Source organism: Taeniopygia guttata, chromosome 4, assembly GCF_048771995.1.
Source record: "Taeniopygia guttata chromosome 4, bTaeGut7.mat, whole genome shotgun sequence".
NCBI classification, from domain to species: domain Eukaryota; kingdom Metazoa; phylum Chordata; class Aves; order Passeriformes; family Estrildidae; genus Taeniopygia; species Taeniopygia guttata.
In genome coordinates, this window is record NC_133028.1 from 61,988,330 (window position 1) to 62,010,690 (window position 22,361).

General features: G+C 37.2%; 1 protein-coding gene across 15 annotated transcripts in view; it reads left to right on the forward strand.

The window, feature by feature from the left end:
• The window catches only part of INPP4B (inositol polyphosphate-4-phosphatase type II B), a 293,940-nt gene that overhangs the window by 236,507 nt on the left and 35,072 nt on the right, over positions 1-22,361 (forward strand). For 10 of the 15 annotated variants that reach the window (XM_041715980.2, XM_041715983.2, XM_032748217.3 and 7 more), the window contains 6 exons: positions 5,178-5,350; positions 6,878-7,001; positions 7,926-8,043; positions 14,379-14,519; positions 17,264-17,361; positions 21,043-21,155. In XM_041715980.2, the coding sequence (XP_041571914.2) occupies positions 5,178-5,350; positions 6,878-7,001; positions 7,926-8,043; positions 14,379-14,519; positions 17,264-17,361; positions 21,043-21,155 (767 nt within the window). Of the gene's footprint in view, positions 1-5,177; positions 5,351-6,877; positions 7,002-7,925; positions 8,044-14,378; positions 14,520-17,263; positions 17,362-20,749; positions 20,882-21,042; positions 21,156-22,361 lie in introns of those variants that run through there. The other 5 variants (XM_072928741.1, XM_072928742.1, XM_072928743.1 and 2 more) reach the window with 2 other exon arrangements.

Consider the following 22,361-nt stretch of genomic DNA (forward strand, 5'->3'; position numbering starts at 1 on the left):
CTGTGTTGGTTGGCAGGTTTGATTTGCCTGCCTTTTTCCTTAAAACAGTTTGTCTAATGTTCACTTTGTGATATCAAGACAACTCATTTATGTTGTTTTACCTCTGTTATTTCAATTCTCTCATAGATTATTTTCATGATCAGCTAGTAAGTGATTAATTTAAATGAAAGGTTACCTCATGGGTATCTGCTGTTACATTTATATGTCACATTTATATTTATATATGTTACATTTATATGTCTGTAGTGCCCTCCTTTGCTTTAAGACAAGGACATTATGCATTCCCTGCTTTTTATTTAAAGTATGCTTTTTAACTTCACACCATATAAGTTTGGAAGTGACTTCAAGCCATTCATGGATTTTTGGTGGCACAAATTGCAGTGACAAAATTGGCTTTTGCTAGGGCTAAAGGAGGTAGGAGTACTATGCTGAAGCATCCTTTTTTGGTTACCAGCATATTTTAATAAGCATTTCAGTGGGCTTGACTTTGAAAAGACCAGGAGCTTGTTTTTCTGCCAAACTTTATCAAATTTAGCATGTGGTCTGACATATGGCAACTTGGATATGAGCATGCAGAACTGACTAGCTGAGTGCTAAGCAGGTCATTTGCCTGTACAGGCCTGTTGATTACGTGAACATGGGACTGATGGGCATTTTCCAGTAACCAAAGAGCAAATCCTGTCACAGACTGAGCTGCCACCACTCTCTTGGCAATGGACATGGAATATTTACTCAGTGCTTTGCTGAACATGGACTTTTGTTTTAATCTCATTCTAACTGCATAGAGGTGGTACTGTCTTTTTAGTTTCATCATTCCATTCTTTATTTTAATATGTTTAATTTTTATGCCTTGTTTTAGTTTCCAGTGGCTGACTAGCACTGTTTTTGTACTGAGTTTCTCTGCTTCATCAGGAGACTCTGACAGTTCTCCTGGATGCCAAGTGTTCCAAACTGACAGGCTGCCTGTGTCATTTTAAAAACCTGACAGTCATCTGGAGTCTCCTCGTTGCTTCTGTTCTTGCTCCTAATCTCTTTCTTTCAGATGTTCACTCATTCAGTTAATTCTTCATCCTTTTTCAAACGATTTTCCTCTATGTTGTGGATACGAATCTTGTGATTTTAATTTAAAAGAAAGTTGAGATCTGAAGACTCAGTGTGTGTGAGTGTGTGAATGTATTAAAAGCAATAATTTGTATTATTCCATTTCTGAAGTGATTCTACAAAGGTATTTTGAAAGATATTACATTCTAAAATGTATATATTGTATACATTCATTATATGTATACTGAATTTACTTGTAAGCTTCAGAATATAATTTTTGTTTGTTTGTTTCACAAACTTCAGTTCCACAGTGCTGCTCAGTTTCAAGGAACAACTTACAAGTTCCAGAATATACATATAAGTAGCTGTTAATGCTGAATTTTTGAACCATGGTGCATTGTTAATGAATGATCCTCATTCATATTCCTGCTGGAGTATTTACAGCAGGACATCCTGCATAACAAGTGAAATTTAACAGATCAAAAATTTGGCACCTTTTTTTTTTTCTTCCTAGAGTTGGCTTTTCTAAGATCTCAGTCTCTGATACAACTCTTATTTTGATTTTAAATAAAGCCTAAGCAGAAGAATATACTTGTCTATTCAGGAACATTGGCTTTTTTTCAAGAAACAATGCAATCCCTGTCAGATTTGCCAACTACATCCACCTTCTGTGGACTGGGCATTCTTATTAACTGAGATTGAGAAGTTTCAGTGTGAGCAAGAAGCAGAAGATTGTTTTGGAAAACCGTATGACACAAAGGTTGTCCTCTTTACTAGTGACGTGCAACTATATTCTTTAATAATTTCTATTTTCTCAGTTGCTAGGGTAAGGTTTTCTACAAATTTACAATTTTTATTGTATACCAAAAAGCCAAATACATATGTAAGTAAAGTTCTGTATTCTTTGGGACATTAAGTACTCAGTAGGATTTTTTAAAAATAAACTTAATATGAATGTTCTTCAATAAAAAAATGACCTTAAGAATTTAAGATCTTTTAATTTCTTTTAAATGCAACTAATACAGACAAAACTGCTTATGTTAGTAAATTAGTAAGTTAGTATTCCAAACATGTAGTCTCCCCTCAGAAAATGTTGTGATAAAATTATCTTGAAGTTACCACAAGGTATGTGCAAATTTGGAAAATCATAATAGGAGGTGGTTATCAGTTGTTTACTGCCAACCTAGAAGGCTGAATGGAGAAGAATCCACTTAGATTTATTCTGGGTCCCGTATTATTCAGTATTTTTGTTACTGACTTGCCTTATGAAATATGGATGATGCATATAAAATTTACAGATGCTTAAAGCTGGAAGAGGCTTTAAGCAATGTGGGAGCAGGTTAGAATGGATCCTGATGAAACAGAGCATTGAAATATTAGGATGCGGTTCAGCAAGGAGAAATACAAAGTTAAGTTCCTGAAGAAACAGAAATCCACAGTGCAGATGGGCTGGTTAAGTGGCAACTCAGTAAAAACAGATCTAAGTATTATGTCACTTGTGGCCAGTGTGTGGTCCTCTCTATTCATAAAATTAAAGAATGGTTTGGTCTGGAAGGGATCTTAAAGGACATCTCATTCCAACCCATCTGCAGTAGTTGGGCAGGGGCACCACCCACTAGACCTGGTTTCTCAAAGCCCCAGTCAGACTGGCCTTGAACACTTCCAGGGATGGGGCATCCACAGCTGCTCTGGGCAGCCTGTGCCAGTCCCTCATCACCCTCACTGTGAAGAATTTTGTCCTAATATACAATCTAATCCTACTCTCTTTCAGTTTGAATCCATTCCCCCTTCTTCTGCCCATACATGCTCTTCTTTTACAAAAAGGGCTGTCAGAGATGTACTTTAGCCCTATCCACATAACCTGAAATTGTAATAGCAGGTTCATGAAGTGTAGTTAGTTCTAGAAATTCTGCTTTTTCTGCCCTGGCAGAGTATTTGCCACATCCTTGGCTGTGTCTTTATCCAGCTCTCCTTACCCATGGAAGAAGAGCAGATGTCTGTTTGCTGTATCTTCAAAGTCTACTTTGAAATGACCAAGTATAATCTTTTTCATTATTTGCTCAAGTAAGAAGCAGCCATCAAACTCTAGTCTTACCACATACAGCCCTGCTTTTTGCTTCAGTGTACATTACATCTTTTGAGCTTATTTTGCTGCTGTTGCTTTTATTGACAGATATTTATTGCTTAAATTAATAAAGGATTTTATTTTGACTTGACAGCTTAGATTGCCTGATCTATCTACACTGACTTCCACTACATCACATTTTTTTGTCTACCTTATTTCTAAACTCGTCTGTGTTTTGCAACACCCTCTGGTTGTTCTTTTGCTTTTGTTCCCTAGAATAAACACCACAGTTAGTCCTTGTTATTTTCTTCTCATGAAGAGAGGAAATCAAGTTGCTGCTCAGCCTTTTTCATCAGCTTAAGGAGATTAAACTCTAAATCTTGGTAGCTCTGCCCTACAAGCTCTCCATTTTTCTACCACTCTCTTTAAAATGTGTACACCAGACCTTGGCACTTAGTGTGTCATCAATCTGTTAGTCAATGACATATATAAAAATCACCTGGAGCTTGTACCTGGGGGTGGCTTATGATCTGTTGTGTCAGGATGACACTCACTTCAGAACTGCTGTTTTCTTGGGAACGCTTCCTCAGTATGTATTACCCATGGTTAAATATGTATGACTGTGTTAAAACACATGTTTTCTGACCACAAAGACAACAAAGGAGCTCAGGCTGTTCTCTGTGCCTGCTCTGTCCTTGTTCCCCTTTCCTGCTCCTTACTTTCTCTAATTTCTCCCAGCTTTCAAAGTTCTCTCCAGTCTTCTTGGCTACAGTTTTATTAATTTATATGTTTTTCTGGAGCTCAGCCAAATTGACTGGCAACAGGCAGCTGTGTCTTCCTGCCTAAAGAACTTCCTTAGTACAAACGAGTTTTTGCCAGCCTGACTCAGTGTTGCCTGAAAGAACATGCTGCTGTCTTGCATCTAACTACAACAGATTTTAATTGTCATTGATTCTTAATTACCCTAATATACAGAAAATATGAGCTTATTATGGACTGTTGCATTAAGTCAGTTGCATTGCCAATTTTTATATAGGTTCTTCTATTGTGTTGATTTCCCTGATTTCAAACTGTACAATGAAACTGGGATGGGTATTCTGAAGGAGGGGGATTTATTTGTTTGTTTTTATTATTTGCTCAACTTAGCGGGTAGGCAAAGCCATATGCAACTACAATGCAGGTCTGATTTTATTAAATCCTGTAAAATTCAGGAACAATTGGCATTACTGGGCAAGTTCATGTAAGGTGTTCTGATTTTCCTCCATTCCTAGTTACCACATTACATTTCATTTGTAATGTGTTAAGGAATCACATTTTTCAAGAATTTCACTAGGGTTTTTATTTTTATATTCCTAGCATTTATTTTAACAGAGTAAAACATGTTTCAAAATAGTTCTACATCTCTCTGATAGAAATAGATAAAAATGGGTTCAGTATCTCTAAATATTTAAAGAGAACAATATAGAGAGAAGCTAAAAAAAAAAAAAAAAGAATATGATCTGAAGCTTATTATATTTCCAGCCTATAGATTAAGCAGGTGATACCCTTCCATATACCTATTTGTTATTGTGTTTTGCCCTCCAGCGCCTACTTTTTCTTAAATATATGGCTATTCTCTCTGGTTTTGCATTTTTGATGCCACTTCATTTCTTACATAGTCAGTTGTAAGTCCTGGAAAGAACAGGAGATCTCCGTCTCCACTGGACGGGACAGAGCCAAGCAATCTTTATGTGGTAAATGAGGCTTTATGTGTTTCCCTCTATGCTCTGTTTGTGACACTTAAATACAAGCTTTACAGAGATGCTGAGACTGTTAGAAAAGGCCATTGTTTCCAAGTGCAGTTGGATTCATGTCAGGGATTTAACCCCATTCCCGGTGGTAAGATGGAGACCTACTTATAAGCATGTTCTCCAGAGGCATTTGTGGTCCCACAATGGTCTGATGAGAGCTACAAGGGTTGTTTTAAAGGGAAGGGTGATCTACACAGCTGCTGCTGTTGTCCTTGCTCATGGAAAAGGGGTTTTTCACTGCAAGTTTTCCACTTTGGAGCAGATGACCTGTTTTGTTCTAGGTGACTGGTATGAACAGCTCTATCCACTGGTGATTACACTGAAGGACTGCATGGGAGAAGTGGTGACCAGGGCCAAGCAATCCATGGCGTTTGTCCTGCTCCAGGAACTTGCCTGTGATTTGCCCCAGTGTTTGATGCTGACCCTAAGAAGAGACATCGTCTTTAGCCAAGCAGTAGGTTGTCTTGTGTCACTTACTTCTTTCTTTGCTGTAATTATAAGCATACTGTTCATGCCAGTGTTTGTGGTTTTCTTTTTTGTTGGTTTTTTCTTCCAATTTGACACAACTTTTTCATTTATTTTCCATGATATTCACCTAAATATTTTTATAATGTGCTAGGAGACTAAATAGTAAGTAGAAATCCATAGTAATTCTATCACTGGGTCAGAGAAGCAGGTCTGCAATGGACTGAAAAAGTTGACTAATCCTGCCTTTGCACAAAGAAGGATCCAGAAATCTATTTTTAGACTTCCTACATTATATAGTTCTCAAGTCTAGCTTTTAATATATCTTGCTGATATTTATAATCACAGAATCACAGAATAGGTAGGGTTAAAGGACCTCTGGAGATCATCCAGTCCAACCCCCATACCAAGGCAGGGTCGCCTGAAGTAGGTGACACAAGAACACACTCAGGTGGGGTTGGAATATATCCAGAGAGGGGGACTCCAAATTCTCCTTAGTCATCCTGTTCCAGTGCTTTGTCACCCTCAGTGTAAAGAAATTCTTCCCCATATTAAGGTGGAACATCTTGTTTTAGTTTATGGCCTCGTCCTATCGCTAGGGACCACTGAAAAGCATCTGGCACATCCTCCTGGCGCTCACGTTTGAGGTATTTTGTGCATTCATGAGATCCCCTTCAGTCTTCTCCAGACTGAACAGGCCCAGCTGCTGCAGTCTCTCCTCATAAGAGAGATGCTCCAGACCCAAACCATCTTTGTGTTCCTCTCTGGACTCTCTCCAGTAGCTCCTTGTCTTTCGTGCCCTAATGAGCCCAGAATTGAACACAGCACTCCAGATGTGGCCTTACAGGGCACTGGCTGGGCAACATCCAAGCTAGGGGGAGTTTTTTCTCCTGGTTACCTTGGAAATAGAAAGCAGATTATTTGTTTTCAGTTTGTAGCAGTATTTTAAGTGTTTAAAGACTATTAGCATGTATTTCCTTAGAACTGTCTTCCCCTGGCAAATATCTGAAGCTCTTTATGCCTTCTCCTGTAGATCACGTTTTTTCAGATAGATTTTTCTCTAAATATTTCCCTAACTTTCTTCCTTCAGTTGTATGTTGCAACTTCCAAGGAGATTCAGTTGCATTAGATGTTGAACCACTTTCAAATCCATCATAATTCACATGTTTAATTCACATAATTCACATCATAATTCACAGTCTTGCATGTTTAAAGCCTGACAAGTGAATTTCTGGTCTGATTTATGTCAGTGTAAATAACACACAATGACACAAAACAAATAAGGCTTATCTAATATAAATTAACAGAATATTTCACTACTTTATATATTAAAAAAAAGCATCAAAATACGTTATTATGAAATAATGTATATAGTCACTAAACAGAAATACCTATGCTGTTTTCTCAAATATGGAGTTGTTACCTCTGCTGTGTATAATGATAGCAAGCCTCATTTTAACTGTTTGTCTTGTAACAGGACACCTCTTCATTGCACGTGTTTTCATTATCTTTACAGCTTGCTGGATTGGTCTGTGGTTTCGTAATCAAATTGCACACAGGTTTACATGATCAAGGATTTTTACAACAGCTTCATACTGTTGGATTACTCGTGCAATATGAAGGACTCCTTAGTACATATAGTAAGTATTGTTCTTAGACAAAGTGTACCCAACCCAGAAGTTTACCCAGGAAGTTCTTATTTTAACCCCTGATCTGTTTCCAGTATTTTGTCTTGTTGACTCAAATACTGTCCTTACAAGACAGTAGACTTGCACAACTAAAGTCATTGATACTGTGTTGTCAATTCTGCAGCAAAAATTATAAATCTATTTCATTCTGAGTTCCGCAGAGAACACGACCTGCTAATTGTTGCATGCAGACCTGACAAGAAATACCACATTTATAAAGCTAATCCAAATAGCAGATTTAAACACTTACTGCCTTTATCAGCCTTGGCCATGATCACCAGTGCTGATAATGTGAAGATAGCCTGGAAACTGTTTCATAGTTTGTTACAGATACCATTCTTTGATATGTATTAAAAAGCAAATTTGGACGGAGAAATTGCCTTATGTTTCAAACTTTGAACTAGATCTATTGGAATTATTCCCCAAATCAGAGATTTTGACTAAAGTAGAGGAATTTAGCATCTGTGCAGTTTTTTAATGCAGTTCCTACTTGGAAATAGCTATCTTCTCCATTTTGCATGATGCATGTTGTTATTCTCCATTTTGCATGATGCATGAAAACCGTTGTCCTCCATCAGCAGGACAGCCTTTTAAACACTTTCAGAATAGACAAAAATGGCTTTTATGAGGTTATTCTGTGCCTATATAGAGCAGGCTGATTTTCAGAATTGCTTAATACTCATAGTTACCACTTAGGCCACAGAACTGTCAGCAGTTCAAGAAATTAGTCTCGTTCTATGTAGGCTACTGTAATGTGGATTTAGAACTGTGATTTTTAGATGCACAGGCTGGAAAATATAATCCTCATATTTCTTTAACCTATATATTGACTAATCTGCCACCTCTGTTAATAATCTCTTTAATCTTTTCATGTAGGTGAAGAAGCAGGGATGCTAGAAGACATGGCTGTGGGCATTTCAGATTTGCAGAAAGTAATGTTTAAAATAATTGAAGCCAAATCAGAAGATTTCTTGCCTATTATTACTGGAAGGCGGTAAGAACTTTGTTTTTTGGAGCCTGGGAAATAAAGCTACAGTTTTAATCTGTAGCCCGTGAAACCCAGCTAATGGTTGTCTTGTTGCTGAATTCTATTTTATGGAAAATGCAATAGTTTTACTTTTCAGAAGGTGAAGTAGTATGGATTCTAAAGGCCAGTAAGCTCTGGGTTACTGTCTTGATAAAAAGCTAAAATTTCCAGTTACTAATACAAATTAATCAGAGCAATGTCTGTGTTGTGCAGAGCTACCGGTTCATTATTCACACATAGATACTGAATGCTAGAGAGGTGACAAGGTCATTATTTACAAATGTTGTCTCTAACTGAGAAGTTTTGGTTTTGAATGTCCAGAATTTGTATTTCAGTGTGAGAAATGAAATTGCAATTCCAAGAGTAATACCTTAATTGACTTTAAGATGGAAACCAAAAAACTCAGATGCCACTTAGCATTCAAAACTTAGTGGTCACTTTTAAAAATGGAAGCCTTTTTTAGCTGCTGAAAATCACACAGGACATTCTCAATCTCAGAAATCATTGCACAAAATCACTTATCATTTATGAATCTCACATAAGTACTGCTGAATATCAGGACATAAACTGCAATACTCCATTAATTTTGGCTATTTGAGGGTTAACAAGATTGGGATGGATTTTTCATCTTTATTATTACTCTAGTCTGAACCTCCAAATGCTTTTATTTTGCAGAAATCACTTCCTTAATAGTATCATTATTCTTAAGATGACTGTAAATTAAATTCAGCAACTTTCAGAAAATATATGTTTCCTCTGAAGGGGGTTTTCCCCACTGGTTTACTTAATTATTCTGGATGATTCACTCTCATTGTATGGGCTTTCTGAGAAAGGATTGAAATAAATAACAGGAAGGCTGGAGTATGATAGGCAACACATTGGGAATAATTAAGAATAATTATGATGTGTGGATAAAACAGAAAAAATACATCCTTTGTAAATCACAGCAGTCAAAAATCCTGAAAAATCCAGCATCTACATTTGCTGGCTTGCTGCCATTACTGTGGTACCTGTTGTCACACCAGGAGGTCCTGGATTTGAAAGAGACCTGAGCTTTCAGGTGCCTCAGGCATTCTGGATTGATGGAGCAGCCAGTGTTTAGGAAGAGGAGCTACAGCCCGTGATTTCTGTACTGTACTTACTTGCAGATATTCACTGGATGGGATTAGTATCAGAAAAAAAATCTATAAGGCTTATGTGGAGGAGTCCCATTCCTCTTAGAGCTGTAATGAGACTGCTCCTATCAAACAGCATTGGAAATCAACCATAAAGAGAGAAGATGGTGAAAATCTAGATATTTTCTAATAATTGTTTAAGAAACCCTGCATTTTTAGATCAGTTTGGTTGTTATATGGTTATATGGTATGGCTCAATAAATGAGAGTAAAGGATGTAGAAACACAAGACAGAAAATCAAACTACAAATTCTTATCTTGAAGAGTCAGCATATTCACTTGTAATTATTTTTTCCAGGGAAGTGCTTAAATCTGACATTCTGTGCATACAAACAAATCAATCCAAAGTGTGTGGCACTGTCTAGCAGTGCATGGACTTGGCGTGGGTAGCCGACACCAGCCACCCAGGGGAGGTGAAAATCTGTTCAGGAACTCTTAATTCTTTTATTAGAGGCCAAAATATGCACTTTTTGAACATTCTTTACTGAATCACAGGATATTTTGAGTTAGAAGGGACCCACAAGCATCATGTCCAATTCCTGGCCCTGCACAGGACTTCCCAAGAATCACACTCGGTGCCTGAGAGTTCAAATGCTTCTTGAACTCTGTAAGGCTTGGAGCTGTGACTCTTCCTTGAGGAGCCAGTTCAACCTGCTCAGCTACTCTCTGGTTGAAGAAACGTTTCCTGACATCCAACCTAAACCTCCTCTGACACAGCTTCAGGTTGTTTCCTCCTGGAGTCAAGACCTGTCACTGCTCACTGGAGAGAAGGGATCAGTGCCTGCCCTGCTGCTTCCCTTCCTGATGAAGTTATAACTGCAATGAGGTCTCCCCTCAGTCTCCTCCAGGCTGAACAGACCAAGTGACCTCAGCCACTCCTCATACAACTTCCCCTCGAGGCCCTTCACCATGCTCGTGGCCCTCCTTTGGGCACTGTCTAATGGCTCCATGTCTTTTTTATATTGTGGCACCCCAAACTGCCCCCAGCATTGGAGGTGAGGCCGCCCCAGAGCAGAGCAGAGCAGGACAATCCCCTCCCTTGCCCAGCTGGTGATGCTGTGCCTGATGCCCCCCAGGACACAGTTGCCCTCCTGGCTGCCAGGGCACTGACTAAGATCCAACTTTCCATTGACCAGGACCTCCAGGGCCCTTTGTACAGCGCTGCTCTCCAGCCTCTCATTCCCCAGTCTGTCTGTACACCCAGGGCTGCCCCATCCCAGGTGCAGAATCTGTCCCTTCACTTGTTGAACTTTCTACAACTGATGATTGCCCATCTCTCTAATTTCTTGAGGTCTCTGCAGGGCTTGTCTTCCCTCAAGGAAGTTGACACCTCCTCCCAGTTCACCATCATCAGCAAACTTACTTAGCATTCCTTTGAGTCCTGCATTAATGAAGACGTTGAAGAGCACAGGGCCAAGGATGGAGCCCAGCAGAACCCCACTAGTGACAGGACACCAGCCTGATGTCACCCCATTCCCTATAATCCTTTGTGCCCGACCTGTAAGCCAGTTGCTCACCCATTGCATAACATGGTTATCCAGCTCTGTGCTGGACATTTTGTCCAGAAGTATGGACAGACTGTATCAAAAGTTTTGCTAAAATCCAAAAGGGTTATGTCTACTGGCTTTCCTAGATCAACTAGGTGGGTTCATTTATTAGAATGCAGCTCAGAAAGCTGTATCCTGAGCTGCATCACAAGCAGTGTGACCATCTCCACAAGGGAGATGGCTTTCCCTCTCTGTTCTACTCTCATGAGACCCCACCTGCAGTGCTGCATGCAGCTCTGGGACCCCACATAAGAAGGATGTGGATCTATTGGAGTCCAAGAGGGTTTAATGAAGATGATCTGAGGGCTGGAGCATTTCTCGGGGAAGACAGGCTGAGAGGCTTGGGACTGTTAGCTTAGAGAAGACAAGGCTCCGGGGAGACCTTACAGCATTTTCCAGTACCAAATGGGGTTACAGGAGAGCTGGAGAGGGATTTTTACAAGGGCATGGAGATACAGGACAAGGGGAAATGGATTCAAACTAAAAGAGGGGAGGTTTAGATTAGATGTTAGGAGGAAGTTCTTTGCTCTGAGTGTAGTGAGGGACTGAAACAGATTGCACTATGAAGTTGTTGATGCCTCATCCCTGGAAGTGTTCATGACCCATTGGATGGGGCTCTGAGCAACGTGGTCTAGTGAAAGGTGTCCCTGCCCGTGGCAGAGGAGTTGAATTTAGATGATCTTTAAGGTCCCTTCCAACCCAAACCATTCTATGATTGTGCACATGAACTTTGAGGTATCACAGTCTCTTACACCATGTTTTCAAGAAAGCCTAAGACTGGACTAGCACTTAAAGCCATGCTGAAGTAATCTAAAACATTGCACTCAGCTGAAAGAAGAGCTGGGTAAAGAACCTCCAAGCTGAGTTGCTGTGACTGACCATGTGTGCATTTTTTTCTTTTACAAAGCAAAGTTCATGTAAATTACTTGGTTTGGGTTTACTGCAGTGAGCTAAAGGTGTGCAATTTCAGCCAATTCAAAACAGCTGCAGGATCCGTGACACCCAGCTATGTGGGGGTTACCTTTTAGAAGCATTCTACCAGGATTACAAGTGTTTGTCTATCTTCATATGTGATGGTAATAAATATTAGAGAATAATGCAAGGAACGAGAGGGATATCTTTAAGCAGTCCTGTTTAGGCAAATCATAGACATTTAAATATTTAAGACCTATATTTATATAGTTCCTTCTTAAATAGATGAAGATTTATTATTTAGCCTCTTAAAACACATGCTTGCTTTCTCCACTCTGTTTTACTGGAAGGTCATTAAATGTTAAAACTTATGTACTGATTTTTCCATCTCATTGGAAAAATGTACCCACCTAATCCATCTCCCATCTCCTGCCTGATAGCTCTGCACTGAATCTAGCCATGAAAGAGAGAAAGCATATCACAATAAAATTTAATGTTATATTCATTTTTATTCTTTAAGTAGAATCATAGACCTGCAAGATTTTGGCAAACTGATGTCAAACAAGTCCTCCAGATTTCTTCCAGACCTCCAATACTTTGAATTGTTTCTTTTTTTGCCTCCACTTGACTTCAGTACTACTTCTGGATTTTCTAGACAGCTCTGTCATAGCTTTAGGCCTTTTCTGTCCACAATCAGAAATGCATTGTTTTCATTGTTCAATTGGTAACATACTTTTTAAAGTTACCAAGGATTATCTCTGAGACTTCAAGCAGTGTTTTGAAAAAGAAAAAAGAAAAAAAGAAAAAAGACAAGATGGGAAGTCTCAGATTGTTCTGATACTACTTTGTCATGCCTAAAGATCAGCATTTCTCAGTGTTCTTTCACATGCAGAGATTTGTAGTGATTTTGGGAGTAGTGAAATGTAACAATGCAGTGATTTGGTGGCAGTTTGGTTCTGTAGTGCATGCTCTTTGAATTAGACTAAACCAATGTTTCTTTTCTAGTTCATCAAAGCACTCCATCAGAGCAGTATTCTGGTAGTGCTTGACAGCAGCCAGCAGGCAGTCTGAGAATTAATGCTGCTATGCAGAGGTCATGGGAACCACATTCTTTACTATCCTTTTTGCTAACGCTCTATTTCTTTCACATGGGTGAATTAATTAAACAAAACACAAACTTACCTTGGAAGCAGAACTATTTTGGTTTTTGTCCCCCCTCCCTGAGACATGTATTCTCCACTCAGGACTGATATTCCCTCTCAGTGGGGAGCATCTGGCATTTGCTCAAAGACTACATGCCAGTTCTAGCCTGTACTAAGCAGATGTTGCTGCCCTTGCTGAATAAAATTACATTGCAGTCACAGGTCTGCACTGGACCCATTTTACTTTTTTCTCAGATATATGAGCAGGATAAAGTTTAAACATGACCACTAGCTCTTCCAAGTGGAATCTGTTTTTCCAAACACTTGAGCTAGTGCAGTCATCCCTCAAGCTTGCTAAAGGTGTCAGAGCTACTGCACAAATTGACATTTTTCTTCAAGGTTTTCTGTCTTTTTCTCACCCAAATTCTCCAGAGGGTAATCTGGATGGCATTTCTATTCTTTAGCAAGTATGTGATTGAAGAGTTGGAGGAACTTCATGATTATTTACATAGGTGCAAACAATTATCCATCTTAAATTTATGTACAAAACTTGAGTGACTTCCTTGACCTGACTCCTGTAGGCAGGATAGATCTTCCTTCCCTCCTGTTGCTGTAACACTTCTTGTTGCTGGTGTCATACTTCAGATGTTCTCTGCAGGAGTGAAAATTTCAGTCTCCATTATCAGTCGTCCCTTTCTGATTAAAATACCAGATCCTGAAAACAAATGGCTTTTCTTCTAGTCTGTTTTTTTTGTTGTTTTTTTTTTTTTTTAATGTAGATTGGTTGCTCCAACGATGCAAAGAAAGCTAATAAAAGCTAAAATAACATCATGCCATTGTTTCTGTTGTGGGGTCAGGCACCAATTCTCAAAGGCAGGTAGAATCCAGCTTGGGGCTTCCATGTGGCCTGGCAGCCAAAGTAGCACATTTTTCCTTATGTCAGACTGAACACAAATATAAGCCCAGAACTCCTATATATCATATCCCTTCTCCTAAAACAGGATTCATGTTTATGTGATGAGCCTTCAGTTTTTATCTTCACAGAGCCAATTTAGTTGTTGGTGATGCTTTCTACCCTAGGGAGAAAATCCAAACACTGAAGAAAATGCAAGTTTTACTTTGGGTTTTTATGAAATGTTTTTGCTCATATTACTTTTAGAGTGGATACCAGATCAATTTTTGACTTCGGAAGTAAGTTGTTTTGGTAACTCAGCAAGATGCATTTTAAGAGTTGAGGTATTCTTACTGATATTTTGGTAGCAGAGGACTTTTTTGCTGCTTTCATCCTTAGTCCTATTTTCACTTTAGTAAAGAAGTTTGTTTATAGTTATATACAGTTATACCTGCCTTTCTTCATATACTTGGTTATGCTCTTAAAACAAGCAAGCTGAATCATCTCTTTTTAAGGTTCAGTTAAGGGAAAAAGGGAGGGATTTGTAAGTCTACCCATTCTTTGTAATTTAGGAAGATTATTTTAAGCAGACCAGTCAAGAACCCCATCCTTATTCTTGTTTTTATTTTCCCTAGTGAACAGTACATTATAGAGGTCCAGCTTCCAGCAAAGATGTTTGAGCTGCTGCCACAAGAGATTAAAGAAGGAAAGCTGCTTCGCATGTATCCAGTGCTCTTTAATGTTGGAATCAATGAACAGCAAACACTGGCAGAGAGGTAAGAAAAAGTCATGTTTCATTTTCTGTCCAAGTATTCCATGCTGGTACAGGTCATCTCTTAGGATTAGAAATATATCTTTTTTGTTATTTGCTCTTGGACAATCTCACATTGACTCAGTGTGTATTTTCAAAGGTATTATAGAAAATAAACACAAGCTATGAAGTAATGTAGAACAATGAAAAGTCCAGATAGAGATAAGGCCATAAGCAAAGCTTCATTTCACAGAGTTGGTGCCACATTTCTCTTGGATACAGATACAGAATGGATTTCTGTTTCACAGATGCAAAATTTTGTTTGTATGCAGTACTTTGAAATTCTCAAACAATTTGAAAATACAAAATTCTTATATCTTTAAAGATGGAGTTGAACAGTCTGAACAAGTGATAAGCTAGAGAAATTGTCTCGGCTTTTTAGGGCTTTTTTTCCAGGGTTTTGGAATGGTAGTTAATAGTAGGGAATGAATTAGTAGTATGTTTGTAGAAATATGAAGGCTGATAAAGTTCTGATGTGTTATTAGTATGCCTCTGCAGCAGATTGCTAGAAACTTAATAATAATAATAATAATAATAATAATAATAATAATAATAATAACTAATTATTATACTAATTAATTAGTATAATAATACTCAAAATTTCTCCAACATATTACTTTTCTCTGCTAAGAAGGGGTATCTGTCGGTCATGTTAAATTACCACATTTGTGCAGTGCTAAAACTGCAAGATAGAAGTCAAGATGTCAATATAGACATCTACTTTTTAAAACTTTTTTTTCTTTTAGCTGCATTTATTAGCAGAGCATCCAAAATACATAATACTTATCTTTAAGTTGTGTTCACTACAAGCCAAAAGCTTTAGCAAAGCTGTAGCTGGAGTAATAGAGGGAAACAGTGAAAATTCTTAACCTGGACAATAGACAAGAAGTTAAGCACCCCAGGAGTTTCACCTCCTGCTCATTGTAGACAGCCAAATAAAATCAGTCTTTTGAAGAAGTCCACTAAAGAATGTCATTAGGTAGCTTCGTGAATGCTTATGGGACACTTTTCCAATTTGAGTGGTGATATGTGAGAAAATTTAGGCAGAAAATTGAAGTGGGAGACATAGACTGAATGAAAAGACAGTAAAAAGTGGAATTTTACTGGTGAAAGAGTTGGATAGTTGGTTAGAGAACTTGGGAACTTCTTGAAAATGAAAATAGGTTATTCTTGATGCCATAAAGAGGAAAGCACTGAGAGGAATGACATGGCCCAATTAAAAATGTGCAAAACCAACAAAATCAGTCGTGACAGTTCTGAGTGGGACACTCAAAAAATAAGAGATAAGACATGATGTGGTAACCAAGAAGCAAGCTAGTGGGAGCTTACATGTGTGAGATTGGCAGGAAGGACAGAGTGTTATGAATATTCTGAGGAATAATTTGACACAGTTTAGAAATAGCCTGATTACCTGGAGGCTTATAGAGGAGTTGGCATGAAAAGATGCCTGGCTTGCAAGTGAAGTGGCAGGAGGTATTGTTCCCAGTGGTCATTTTACATCGAGCGCAATGAAAGCCATGAGAGAAAACATAATAGCCACATATCTATAAATATGGATATGTACTAACATCTACTAAGCAAATAAGTTCAATGCAGAAACAGCTTATCTGCATGCAGTTACAGTCTGTTTTTGTCTTAAATCAAAATATTGCTTAACTCCTAAAGTTGCACATTTGTTTTTGAGACTGTAAACATTGCACATGATTTTTGGCTTAGAATATGGAGGTTTTTGTGGGAAAAAGAACATGAGATTATAAAAACATTTCTGTGGCAAATTTCTAGGAAACATTACTCTATTAGAAAAAAACATCTTTTTTTTTTTTTTTTGATAGAATACACTTGAGAATATTTTTGATTGAAAAGAAACATTCTCATGTGACAGGTCAGCAATAGCTACTGAGGAAGTAGTCACATCTTCTCCCTTTGGCCCAATGAAATATTTTCTTCTCTTGTACACAATATAGCGGTATATTTGATATCTTCTGATCTGTGTCCCCTTCTCTATACCTGAGTTTCTCACTTACCTGCCTATGCCTCTTCCTGTACTCCTCCATTTCTATTTCAAAGCTATTCTAAAGATGAACTGCAAAAACTTGGCCCTAACTGCCATGGGGACATTCTTGTCTTTACAATCATATCTCCTGTAGTACTGTGAGATTTATTTTCTTGGTATATGAAGTGTCGCTGTTGTAGAAATCTTGATCTCAGAGAGAAAGATACTTGGTTTTATAGCTATAGTTAGTTTGTAGATAAGCTTCTTTTCCATCTTGTGTCACTTCCTTATTGACCAGCTCTTATAGAAGTTAATGTGCTTAAGCAACAGCAGCACTAAGAGAATGGAGGAGTTGGTATTCTCTACCTATGGCACCATTTGGAATTCCCCCAAAGTGCCTTTCCTTTTATTCAGGATTTGTGAGGGCAAAAAAATTAAGTACCTTATTGCATGTTTGTAAATAGATGGCTTTGTAAATAAACTTTTGGAAGAAGTATGCATCAGTGATGATCTCGTTTCCAAATTTAGTTCCAAAGCATACAAGAACTTAACTACTGCATGTTTGACAAAATCTAATGCATTCAGCACTATAAAACAAGTAATATAAAACCAAAGGTATTTCTTTATCAAATAAATAATTATGAAGGATAACTTATCCTTTTTTTGATTTATGGGTTTTAGGGTTTTTTTTCATAATTTATTGTGTATTTTCATAGGTTTGGAGATACCACTTTGCAGGAAAACATTAACCAGGAAAACTTAGAACTTCTCAAAGAATATTACAAGTTATTTATGGAAAAAATGCCTCCTGATTGTGAGTACAAAATAATGCAGTGTCCAGATGTCTTTGAAAAGCTTTGGTGGGTAAAAGGTTATAAGACAGTACTACTAGCAGAATTCTATAACTTGTTCCATAAATTTAAACTTTTTGTATCTGTACATGACCCTGCTGATCTCAAGAGTGATTTCAGGCCCAATGCCGCAGCAGAAACTACAGAGAAAATGAAACAGAGGAATGATGAACTGAACAGCTATTTTAAGTTATTAAAATAAGTTTCTTAATATTTCATGTAGAGGTCAGTCTGTACCTACTCTATTTGTACAGAAATACTTGGTGGGAAATTTCATCAGCTTCAGTCATACCCTTTGTTCTTACTCTGAAAATGTGTTGAGGTTTGGTGAGCCACTGAGAAATCTGCAGATGCAAATACCAGCCATGAGGCACATCATCATTATATGAATAACAAGGTTTCATTAGAATAGGGCCTGTATTCCCCTTCTATAGAAATTCGGTATTATAAATATAAACATTACTGTGCTGTTACTCTTGATTGCCAAAAGCAAGGACTGAAAAAAACATTTGCATCAATCTAATCCTGCTAGTTTTAATGCCCAAACTATATGTTGCAGATTAAACAGCCTGATTTTTAAATACTATGTAAAGCTTTGATACATCACATGCATATGAATACTTGTTTATCTCTTATATCAGGATGATTTTAATTTGTTAATAATTTTGACAGAAACAAAAGCTCTCTTCCTAAATGGTGAGCAGGATGCCTATCCATCCACCTAGTATTTCTAGGATGTCTACAGAGAAACTCATACAAGTTAGGTGATTAATTTAGGGGATTCTTCCCAAGAAAATATCCTTGAAAAACTGAAAAACTAACCTCATCCAGGTGAGGACTAAGGTAGATCTGCTACCTCATAAATAGATTTTATTTTATAAAAGCAAAAATTTGCATTCAGATAATATTGGCTGCTTTTCATTAACAGGTTTGAAACTTGTACTGCCTTCCTTGCAGGATTATTAGGGAGCCACACAGTTCCCGGACTTCTTCCAGATTCTGAAGGCTTTTGAGATCTAATCTTGTCTAGTTCATCACATCTTTTCTGGTTATTATAACATTCTTGCCTTTTCTCTACCTTTAAGGACTGAGTCTCTTCTTTATACAATTTTTTATGGAACCCAAAGCACCTTTTAATTCCACTGCCCTACCCAGTAGCTCTGTGACAGTATATGGAATCACTCTTTTGCCTCGGAGAAACGTACCTTTTAAATTAGCTGCATGGGAAAAAAGTGAAGCTCTAAAACTTGTTCATTTGGAGGAGGACTTTAATTCCTCTCCTGTTCCCCCCCTCTGAAAGAAAAATCTCCATACAAGGCTGGCAGCAGCCCTGGTGCTGGGGCCAAGCAAGAGGCATTCAATATTGATGGCTCTTTGATGGTTTTGTCCCACCTATCCAGATAATTTCTTGTAGTGCCAAATCTGTACTACAAAATAAATGCAGGATTGTGTTTCCAAAGCTGTTAGTTCCAAACTATGCTCATAAAGCCCAACAGAATTTGAGGACCCACAGCCCTATTTGCCAGGCTGTTGCATCCACCCTTGGCAGCCTCCCTGGCCTGCTGCTTCATTCATATATTCCCTTTCAAAGAATTCAATTTTCCACTCCCAGAAAGGTATTGCCACCTTTGCTGTTAGTTTTCCTCTTGTGTCTGTATTTCTCCTTGCTTGTAACTAAGCATCCCCTGATTTTCTATCTTCTTTAAGATGAACATACACTTCATAATTTACCTGTTTCTTAACCTCTTAAATTCTTTTAGCAGAAACTGAAAATAAGCGTGTGTTCCCAGAAAGGTTCCTATCAAAAATGCTGACCAAATATAGCTCTGCTTGAAGCACCAAAATGATACCACTTTTATAGAAATCCTATATACTATAGAAATGCCATATACTAGAAGGATAGTAAGAGTCCAAAAATTTAAGGTTGTTATTTAGTAGCACATAATTAATTGAAAACAACAAGGCTGTTTGGTACTTCCAGGTTCCTTCCCCTTATGAACTGTAAGCCTGATTTGGTGGTTTAATACTGTGGAGGACCCAAGGAGTTTAAGCAATTGATCATTTCCAGTCAAGGTGCAACTTATTTGGCAGTACTCTAAATTAGGAGACTCTTGTTGTACCCGTGGTGAAGACACCCCTCTGAGACGTCGCATTTTCTGCTGTGAACCAAAGCTGCCTGGAAACAATAAAATGTTTAGTGATACATTTGCATAATCTCAAAGCATCTTTGTCATTGTGTGCTCTGTGTTTTAAAGAAACAGATGCAGCCATAAGGGTAATAGTCTAGCAGAGTGTGATGTGTTTTTATGTGCTCTGCATTATGTAAGTGTACAATCGAACTTGTGATACACAGTTAAAACAATCCACATTAAAATAATTGCAAAACTAGGTTGGATGTAGTTTTTCCTTATTTTTCTTTTTTTTTATTGTTTGTTTGTGAGTTTTTTTTAGCCAGCACAATGTGAAAGAAACTTAGTTCTTTTTGAATATATTTTAATTACTTCTTACTATGAATCATGGATAAGGGAAACTACAGAATTTATTAGAAGTAAAAGGTAAAAGCCTGTTGATAATAGGGATCATTCCAACTTGGAACACGTTAGGTGAATGGATATTGACCTTCATGAATACTTCCCTCATTTTTATTCTTTCAATTGAGAATAAGTCTTTGGGCTTGGGTTTGGGGCCTGGGTTGTGGGAGGCTTTTTTCCCTCACTGGATGGACAATTTACATTTTCTGCTTGAAGAAACTGTAGCCATTGATTAATTTAGTTTCACTTTGTTTCACTTGATTCTGAGCCCGTTTTTTGGTGATAACTATAATTAAAATTTTTTTTATTTTGCCACCATGAGAAAAAATAATTTCAGAAAATAGATTCTGCTTGTTTTTATTGATTTTCAAAAGTAGTGAAGATAAATGTAACATTAGAAAAAAATGTCCTCTATATACATATGAAACAGAGGAGGAAATTAAATTGCCTACTCTTGAATTTTTGCTTGAGATGTAGGATAAATTAAACTTCAGCTTAAATGCCATACCCAGAAGAAGCAGGTAAAATTTTGGATTTTAAGTAAACTTGAAATTATTTTCTACTTCAAAATGTGTTGAAAGCCCCACTAATTTCAGGAGAAATATACTTTGTTACTTTTTAGAGGGGATACTTAGTGCTGTTTAACCCTTATGTTACATTATATAAAAATCTAAGGCACATTTCAAAACAATAATTAAATGTTTCAATTTGAAAACAAACCGAAAATTTTTGACTTTAAAATAAAAAAAACCATCCCATTAAAGCAAGTTGTAATACACTCAGGGTTTTTTTCCCAATTTCTATTGAATGTCTGTAATAGGTGATGAACAGAACTACAGCAGAGATTTGATTTTGTTTTTCACCATCCATTTGTAAGATGAAGGTTGAAGATACTTTAAATTTCCACATGAAGATCTTAGGGAGGCCAAAGCAATACTCGGAAAGACATAAGGTTTGCTTATTCCTTAAATATTTAGCTGGTAATTTTCATCATGTGTTCCAAAAAAAGGCTGTAAATAATAGACCTGTTGTTTACCATGAGCATTCTTTAGTCAGGACAAGCATATCACCAACCTTATCAAAATGAGCAATTTTATCATCCTTTTTTTCCAGGTTTACCACATTTTCAAGAACAAAATGATTTAAAGGAATTGCTAGAAAGTCTTCATCAAAATATCCAGGCTAAAAAGAGAAAGAATGTAGAAATCATGTGGCTGGCTGCAACGGTAAACTCTCTCGTTTCAAAAAAATTGATGAACTAATGATGAACTCATTTTCATAAGCTTGCTGATATTGTAAGTGCAATGGATTTTAAGGATATGATTGGAGAACTCACTGGTTAAAGGAGGCAGATGGGCTGCAATAGTTTCTAACATACTCATTCTCATAGTCACTCCTTTCACTCATAAATTTATCTCTTCTGCCTCCACCTAAATAGCAGACAATTTTTTTTTTTTTACATTTTAAACTGGTAGGACCTGCTAGAATTGGAGTGATTTGTTTACTATCCATTCTTTGATAATATAAAGTTACTCAAAATAATTTCTTTTTTTTTTAGTGTCCTTTACGTATGATGTGGAACATGACTGCTTGCTTTGGCTTTTTTTTTTTTTTTTTTTGCTATTGCTACATTCAACTTTTGATTTTATGTAATTGAATTATTTCCCAAATAACTGTCGCAAAAGACATGCAAAGGACAGACAATCAGACATAGGGAGAACACAAAGAAAATTGTTTATTTAACAGTGATTAATACTTATTTTACTTTTCCCCCATAATTCCTTTTTGTTTCCCAATTTCGTGGGGTTTGCACGTGCATATTAAAAAAAAATTAAAAGGCCAGGAGAAGAACTCTTAGATGTTTATAGAGAGCTCAGGCTTTTCAGGACTGTGAATTTTAGCCACATAGTTGTCTTATATTTAGAAAAGTACCCTTGGTATCTCTGCTCCCTTATACCAGCAGGGAGTTTTTGGCATCTACTGAAAGTGAAGCAAGGCTTTGTGTTTTGGGAGAATTTCAAATGTATATACCCTTCAAGGCAAATAAGTATTTGATATAAAAATATTATTAACATTTTCCATGACTTTTTATTAGCACCAGGGAAAATACAATCTTAACGGTATTTTTGTATTAATAACACTGCAGTAACTTTCCTATTACCAATAATAACATTTTGCCATGTGATTAATAAATATTATCACATGCTATTGCAGTGTAATCCTTTGTAAGGAAAAATAGTTTCAAGTTTTTCTTGAAGTACCAGTCTTGCAATTACTATGAAATACTGCTTTTAAAAAAATAAAAGGTACAGTATAAACTTAGTTACAAAAGAGTGTGCTAAATCTCTGGGTATAGAAAGTTGTATTTTACCGTCTATTCTGAGTTCTCTGAAAATAATTTAATGGGTAAAAATCATTCTTTGGACATACAA